Below are 9,169 nucleotides of genomic sequence, written 5' to 3'. Positions count from 1 at the left end.
ATTTGATGTCATTGGGCTCGTCTTTTCGGGACGTTCTTTCAACAATAAGTTTGCAAAAATCAAAATTCGAATGGTCTCAAATTTAATTTTGAAAGTTTTCAAATTAATTTTACCTTGAGATTTGTGCCCAATCAAGATAAATTTTGGATTATATATCACTAATCATATCAAATGACAAATGCATGGTAAAATTATATTAATTTTAGACAGTTAACAAACAGTTTGAGGGCAATGAAACAAACTGAATCAGATAGGATCATCAGCGTAATCTTATTTGTTGGGCCATATAATATTAAAAAAAATAAGGACTTGGACTAAAATTCGAATTGAATAGAGCTGAATAGCTTAACTCCTAAACCAAACAACCTGCTCCCCTACCGTTCACGCAATCACAGCCGTCAAATCCCTCCATCAATTCCTCCATCGGCCCATCATTTAATGCAATCCACCGTCGTCCCGTGAATCTCTTCACTCCCCAAGCCATGGCCCTCCGCCTCCTCCTCCTCCTCCTCCCTCTCTTAACCTCCACTCACTGTTCGTGCGACTCATTACATCGCCGCCTCCTTTCCCTCTCCTTCTCTTCCGTCGCCGGCTTCCAACCCCCTCCCGCATCGGCCACCGGCGACTGCATCCGCCACCTCCACCTCCCATCCCAAAACCTCTCAGGCACCATCGCCTGGATATTCTTGCGGAATATAACAACGCTGCAAACGCTCGACCTCTCCGGCAACGCCCTTGACGGCTCAATCCCCGGCAGCTTCTGGTCATCCCCTGCTCTCACCGAAGTCAATCTGGCCCGGAACAGCCTGGGCGGACCGCTCCGGTTCGAAAAATCTGGCCTCCGGTTCCTTAACCTCTCCGGTAACCGGTTCAGCGCCGCCTCCGACCTTTCCCAGCTCACCAGCCTGAAAGTCCTCGACCTCTCGCGGAACAAGATCGGTTTCACTCCACCTAGTCTGAACTCACTTCATAATATACAATATTTGGATTTATCTAACAACTCGATGACCGGGAAGTTTCCAAGGGACTTCCCGGCGATCGCCGGCCTCCGGTTTCTGAACGTGTCGTACAACAACCTCACCGGCGAGATTGATTCCGAGGCGTTGCATAAGTTCGGGAGCTCTGCTTTTGAAAAAGGTGGGATTTTTACCTACGCAGCGGCCTCCAGTGAGCAAACGAAAGGGAAAAAGCATGCAAAGTCGAGGGCTTGGAGGAAGGCAGTGATAGCAGCAGCGTCGGCGGTGGTCGGAGTGGTGATTGTTGGAGTACTGATTGCCGGAGCCTTTTTCTATCGTAGAAAGAGGTCGCCTGAGAAGGAGAAGGGGGAGATAGCAGAGGAGGAAATTGGGTGGGTGAGGGAAGCGAGGTGGGGAGCGCCGGTGGTGGTGTTTGAGAAGCCGTTAATGGAGTTAACGTTTGGGGATTTGGCGGGGTCCACTTCGGGGTTTGGGAGAGAGTCGTTAATGGCGGAAGGAGGGAGGAGTGGGCCGATTTACAGAGCCGTATTGCCGGGAGAGATGCATGTGGTGGTGAGAGTTATGGAGAGGGATCGAGGTATTGACCCGGCGGCGGCTGCGGTGGCGTACAAGGAGATTGGAAGGCTCCGGCACCGGAATTTACTCCCGCTACTCGGCTACTGTATTTCAGGTTAGTTTATTATTATTATTATTATTTTAATAAAGTCATAACTGCAACTTTTTTATTACTCATTTACTTAAAAATTCATATTGATTGATTTTAAAATATATATTTTAAAAATCATAATTCTCATTTTCAATTTTTAATAATAAATATATTCCCTTTTAATATAATATCATCTTCATGACTAGGTGACTTCTATATTGACAGATTTATTATTCAAGTATTTAAATTGACAACAAATTAAAATAAAATTTAATTTTATAATTATTAAATATTGACTTATTGACAATTATCTGATAATCAAAATAAAATTTTAAAAATATATATCATTAAATTAAATACAATATTTAAAAATTTTAATAATATAATGATCAAAATAATATTCTTATTCAAACATGATTATTACTATTTTGATAATTAGTATATAATACATAGAAAAATTCATTGCTTTTTATGTATAAAATAATTTCTAAATAATTCATTAACATATGTAGAATTCATCATTTAATTCATTTTTTTATACATTAGAAAATCAACTAATTCGAGTGATTTTCAAATATAGAGCATCACCTCACCTAATGATTATGGACCGTTAAACAACTCCACAATAAGAAGATTGTTTTTTTTTTTTAATTAATAAAGTCAAATAACAAATTTTATAATATAAGGTCATAATTAAAATACAATTCATATTGACCTAACACATCACAATACAAGAAACAAATGAATGTACAATTAAAAGTGAAAATTGGTTTATTATCGAAGAAGTTGATAAAACATTTAAATTTGCCTAATCTACCTTGACCTAATTGTTGGATGCTTTGATTCCAATCACAATCTATAAAGTTCAAGGCCTATAAATATGTGTAAAATTGAGATTAAATTCGTTTAAAATCTACAAAATAATTAAAAATTTTAATATATTTATTAGCATGTAGTTTAATCAATTATTTAATTATTTAAAGAATTGTGGATTCAAATTCAAGAAAATAAAAAATTTAAATGAAAGATTTATTGAATTTTAAAAAGTTGAAAGAAGTTATTCAATTCAATTTGAATGATTGTATGTGATTTAGTATTGATATGTCCGACCATCGTCGGACCACCGCCCGACCACCGACAGTCGAATGCCGCTAGACTTTAGCCCAACCTTCATCGAACTGCCGCATGGCCGCTGACCACCGCCGGACTTCAACTCGGCGGCCAACCATCGCCGAACTTTAGCTCGACCTTCATCAGACCACCGCCCGACCGCCAACCCCCGCTAAACATCCACCCAACAATTGTCGGACCACCGCCCAATCACCTACCGTCACCGGACTCCCACCCGGTAGCCGACCGTGGTCGGATTTCTACTTGATGCAGGACTTCCACTCATCGCCGGACTTTTGCCCGTCGCCAACTTTCGTCGGACTTATATCTGAAGTCAAACTTTCGCTCATCACTAGACCTCCGACCTCCATCGCCAACTGACTACGGTCCTTTCGATCTCCTTCACCAAACAATAGATTTTTTGACTACTATCGTCCGTCGACTCGTTCCTTTTGACATCCGTCGCCCAACAACGATCTTTCTGGTCACTATCGCCGGCCAACTATGGTCCTTTTGACATCTGTCATCAGATAACGGTACCCCCGTCGCAAGACAACAGTCTTTTTTTCTAACCACTGTCGCCCGCCGACTAAACCCTCCGACCACCATCACAAGACTACGGTCTTTCTGACATAAGAATAATTTGACTTATGCTTCATTTGGGACAACTTTTTATTGTTTTCTAAAGCTTTTTTTTTTTTGCATTAAAAAATCACTTAATAAACAAATTACAAAAGATGTCCTAAACAAAATTTTAGATTTATTTATTTCCATTATGAATAAATTATATTTTATCATTTTTTTTTTAACTTTCAAATTAAATTCCAATATTATATGTAGGCATCAAAATACTTTTAAATATTTATGTTGTATTTATGTAAAAAAAATGTTCATCATATCCAAAGTTTGTAAAATCCATTATAATCATAAATTTTATGGGCATTTCTCAATTTGGTAACTCTAATTTAATTTTTTGTATCTTTTGATAGCGAAGGATAATAGTACTTTTTTTTTTCTCCTTTAATTAATGTGAGTACACTTTATGACAAATTTTCTAGTCAATAATACTTCAACCACTCAAATCTTATACCATTAATGATGTGCAATAAATATACATAAGATATTTTGCCATACATAAGATTAAAAAAAAATTATTATTATTATTTTATATTTGTGCAATACATAACTAATTAATATTATATTAATCTCAAAGAAAATTAATTAATATGTAAGACTTTTCTTTATCATTTTAAAATAACAATGCATTTTTTTAAAACATATAAATTAGTAAGGATTAAAATTTTTGTATATATATATATGTTATGTTTAATGTAAACTTTCTTTTGTTTTTAATTTTAAAATGTTTACATTAATGCCAACCAAGCAAAAAATTTATCATGAGATTATTTAAATACAAATTTATTTTCTTATTATATTTATGTATGTTTGTACTTTCACATATAATGTAATAAATAAAATCTCATATCATGATTATTTGATAAGTTTTACACTGTCTATCAACTACTTAAAATTTTATTGATGAAACCTCAAGAGAGATCCTAGGTTTCTCGCATATAAAGCCCTAGTGTTATTCGTGCTCTTTCATTTATCTATTTATGTATTATACTTTCATACAAGATTAGAATGCAAAGCTCTCTTACTCTGTCGTTATAAGTTTCTTAGCTCATATAATATTATTGTATTTTTATTAGGCTTCATTAGGAACAACTTTAATTTATTTTCTGCTTTCTAAAACAATTTTTTTTATAAAAACTTCTAGTTTAAAAAATTTTATACTAAAAATTAATTGTTTTAGAAAACAGTAAGAAAGCTATCTCACACAAAGCCTTAGCTACAAAATATAGGATATGTTTGTAAAACTTTTTAGACTATTTCATAACCACAATTTCATTTGATTATAATTTTTTGTCACTTTTTTACCGTTTTTTCAAAAAATTATGTGATATTAAGTTATTTTCTGCAAATATAATAATGAACTTATTTTTATCACTACAATTTTTATAATCAACTTTCTAAAAAGCTGATTTTCTTTTAAGGCTTCATTTGGGACGGCTTTCTTATTGCTTCTTAAATGTGTTTTCTAGTACAAAATTATTTTGTACTAGAAAATAGCTTTAAGAAGCAATAAAAAAACCTTCCCAAACTAGAACAATTATTACGTCCTCCGACCGGATGTAGAGGAACATCCGGTCGGAGGCCAAATCGGGCCAAAAAAATGAGAAATTTCGAGCAATACCAAACAATAACGAGGAATACCATCACGTGAAGACCCAATACCGAGTTATACCGAGCTATACCGAGTTATACAAAAGTTGTAACGAGTTTTTCCTAGAAAAAACTCGGTACAACTTGATATTGCTCGGTATAGCTCGGTATTGATCTTCACAGAGCGGTATTCCTCGTTATTAATTATCAAATAATACCTAGTAATACCGAGCAAATACCTAATTTTTTTGCGGGATTTTGCCTCCAACCGGACGTTGCTCTACGTCCTTACACCGGACCTAATAAAAAGTTCCCCAAACTAAGCCTAAAAAACATTAAAAGGAGAGCTGAACCGTTACGTTGATGGTATATTTTACCAGTTTTTTATTATTTACATTTTCTTATCCACTTTCTCCTTCCTTTCACGGCATCTTAAGATCGAAGTAGGAGAAGGTGAAGAGCAGATCGAACCAACAAACATTTTTTGTTTTTTTGCAAATGTCTGATTTATTTTGCACGTTTCTCCCATTGCTTTTGTTCTGTCCAATTTATAAAAATCTTGTTTGCATTTTGTTCCTTTCCCTTCGCAATTTATGCCGAAGGAATTTTGCAGGGCTCGCTTTGTAAATAATTTATTTATGATTGATCTAATTTTTGCAATAAAAAAATTATATATGTTAAAATATTCTTACGAAGAAAGCGACGCGGGAAGAAGAGTCCCCACCGGCGAGGTAGAAGACGAGGAGGCGGGCGGTGACCACCGAAGTCACTGACGGCGACCAACTTCTTCTGTCTTCTTGCTGTGGAATTCTTTCTAATGCTATGATGCTAAATTACAATACCTAATATCATCTTTTGACACGCTAATGAATTTAAATATATTTTTGAATATAAATAAAATAAAATAAAATAAAATATTGAAAATAGGAGAAATTAGGAGATGTTGCTTAATTAAAATGATTCCTTGATAATAATATGTACGAGTTACAACACATCATTTGTCATGAAATTATTACATGTAGTGACCGGAAGCCGTCCGGAGGCCAATCATGGTCCGCCATATCATCAATATAATGTGTATCTTTATTGTGCACCACTGCATCGGGTGACGTTGCGCGTCCTAATTGGCCTCCAGACGGTCTGGTGACCATATGTAATAATCTCTTGTCATTTGTGTGTAGAGTATGTGAAAGTAGGTTGTTATAAGTATCTTCGTTGTTAGTTGCAGGTGAGATCGAGTATCACAACAATCATACAACAACATTAAGCCTTTATCCCACTACGTGGGGTCGGCTACATGAATCCTTTTTCTCCATTGTGTCATATTAAAAGTCAAATTATGATTTAAATCTAATAAAGAAAGGTCACAACAATCATCTAAGAGAAAAAAAGGGGCATGCATTGGTGATAGTGTGGGTAGTCTTTTTAGAGCGACAAATATGTGATTGTAGGGTGACGAATGTGTCTGCCTTGAGAGGCTGAAGAAACCATCAAGAGCTATTACATGTCGGGATAATCCTCCTTTTACATATAAAGGCAGCATGACCTAGAGACTGATTAGGTAATTGACATCGGGTGGACCTATTCAGACCGGTTCAGCCAACCAAACCTACCTCATTATCGTTGCCAACCTGTCAACTTACTACAAGCCTAAAGTTCCTCCTTCCCCGTTAGAATGATGTTGTAGCTGGTTAATCCAATTAACTTCATGCCATATTAAATTCTTAAGATGTTATTTGCAATTTATTTCTCACATAATTAAAATATGATAATTAACTTAATTAAGTAAACTTCTAGTAATAATATCATTAAATTAGACTAATATGGTCTTAAAAAGGTATTTGAACCCAAATTGGAATTTAATTGTAGGTGACAGATAATTTAGACTAAATGACTTGATTAAAACAGATATCCCCCTTTGTCTCTTCTCTCAGTGTCCGGTCAAGCACGACATTTGATGCAGTTAACTAATAGGGGCCTCATCTTCTTTTCAGTCAGCATTAACTAATGGATAATTACAGCATTAAAGTTAGCGAGCTTTGTCTCTGTGTTCTTTGTTTTAAGAATCTATTGCTCCTAATCCCTTTCTTTTGTAGATAATTAGGGTCAGTTTGAAAAGGCTTTAGCTTTTTATAAAGTTGATTATAATGTTGTTGCACGAAAAATAATTTAACGATTTTGAAGTGCAAAAAATAATTTTCTATCGTAAAAATTTTTTAAATGCAGTAAAAAATAAGCAAGAAAGTAGCAAGAAAATGAAAAATGTGGTCGTTGTTTGAAAATTAAAATAACGAGAAAATTGTCCGAAATAGACCATTTGTCTACTGGATTAATAATTAATTATATTTTATTATATATTAGTTTAGATTTATAAGAAGAAAATTGTAATTTTAAAAAATATAGAGGAGGTATATTTATTATTGATTATCAATAAAGAAGATGAATATTATGAATTATTTTATTTTATTTAATTTTTTTATTATACATTAAAATATTAATTTTTTTAGATGTATATGATTTAAATGTGTCCAAAATAAAAATATCCTCTCCCAATTTTCAAAAATTCTTTTTAAATAAAATAAGAAATAGATGAAAATATTTTAATCAAATTTTAATAAGAATGTGTTTTATATTTATTTCATTTAATTGAAATATAAAATTTGGCTATTTGTCCATATATTAGATATAACAAAAATTAAATTGAAAAAGAAACTACTTGTTTGATACCATAATATAATTTTATATTAAGATGGAAATGAAATAAATATTTAATTTGCTTTGAGATTAATGCTTGTTGCATGCCAGAAAATTCTTATTACAGAATAAAATATTTGTGTTAATGTTAGAAGTCGAAGTTGGTAATGATATAGTTAGTAACAATATAAGACAAAGCTAATGGATTTCGTTGTTACTATCAATGGGATGCGGCGACGTTTTTCAATATAAAGGTTGGCAAAACTGGCAAGCATTAGCATTTTATATTGACTGCATGGATCAATCATAGATATGATAATATGTGTCAACATTATTGGTGATGACTTGCGATAAATTTGATGATGTGCCTTGGCCTTATTGGCTATGGTGTGAGTCAACATTGTTCTAAACGGATGTCAATGAAGTCGAGGGTGTCGACATTTGTGCTAATGAACTGCATTAACTTTATAGACAATTACACACATCAATGTTTTGCTAGCAATAGTGAACTGCAAAGTTACGAAGCGTCGACGTTTTGTGTCGATATGTGCCTTGCCATGAGTTGATGTTATTAATGACATATATAATAGAAGATGGTAGTTAGTCAATTGTGATTTGGAGACTATAGTCCAATGATGGTGGTCAAAGTGATGATTGTTTGGTGGTAGTGATCGTTGGTGGTGAACATCAATATCAAACGTTTCGTGAAGCAATAATGTTCTTCATATCTCAAAACTCTCTCAAATTTCAAGTTTAGGTCCAGACCCTTTTATGTGAAGGACGAAGCCTATTTATTATTTTTTAATATATCATTTTGATAAATTTAATCTAAAATTTAAAATATCATATCAAAATTCTCTTATTAAGATGCTCATTTTAACTATTAGTTTTTAAGATATAGGTTTCATTTGAGATGACTTTTTTTTTTTACTTATTCTTAAACCAGCTTTATAGTACAAAAATTAAAATTTTTATACTGTAAAATTGTTTTAAGAAGCAACAAGAAAATCATCCCAAACAAAACCTTAATGATTGTATTATTCTTCGATTAACGATGCGAAGTTTTTGAATGTGCTTCAGTTTTTTATTCAAGCTCATTAGGAGTCCTATCAACTCATTTTTAATGTCATTTAATTCATCTTGTCGAAACATTCATTTGTACTATAGTTTTTTTTGAAAATAAAATTGTAATGATTTTGAGCTTAATTTTGAAAGTTTTTAATGCAAGGATTGCATTCTGATTAGAGTTAGATGCGATGGATTTTATGATGACATATTATTGCATACGTAATTGATCTTTCTCAGATAAATTTAATAATTTGTAATTTAATTTGAAATTTAAATTATATTAAGATATAATGGCACAAAATCTTCCCAAATAAATTTAAATATTTTAAACTTTAAATTTAATCCAAATATTCTCAATTATTTTTTTTCATAGAAGTACTAAAAGTTTTTTTTTTTTAATTTTAATTGATGAGAATGCAATAATATTAATATCATTTCAAACCCCAAA

General features: G+C 33.0%; 1 protein-coding gene across 1 annotated transcript; it reads left to right on the top strand.

The window, feature by feature from the left end:
* The first annotated feature begins 217 nt into the window (after window positions 1-217).
* LOC110116503 (calmodulin-binding receptor kinase CaMRLK-like) lies at window positions 218-1,759 on the top strand. Its single transcript, XM_020850083.2, has one exon. The coding sequence runs from the start codon at window positions 483-485 to the stop codon at window positions 1,650-1,652; it is 1,170 nt and encodes a 389-aa protein (XP_020705742.1). The 5' UTR covers window positions 218-482; the 3' UTR covers window positions 1,653-1,759.
* Window positions 1,760-9,169: the final 7,410 nt, after the last annotated feature.

Source organism: Dendrobium catenatum, unplaced genomic scaffold (assembly GCF_001605985.2).
Source record: "Dendrobium catenatum unplaced genomic scaffold, ASM160598v2 fragScaff_scaffold_993, whole genome shotgun sequence".
Lineage (NCBI taxonomy): Eukaryota > Viridiplantae > Streptophyta > Magnoliopsida > Asparagales > Orchidaceae > Dendrobium > Dendrobium catenatum.
This window is presented reverse-complemented; position numbering and strand designations above follow the sequence as displayed.

Coding starts and splice junctions, on each gene's coding strand:
- LOC110116503 (XM_020850083.2), top strand. CDS start 483: ATGGCCCTCCGCCTCCTCCTCCTCCTCCTCCCTCTCTTAACCTCCACT.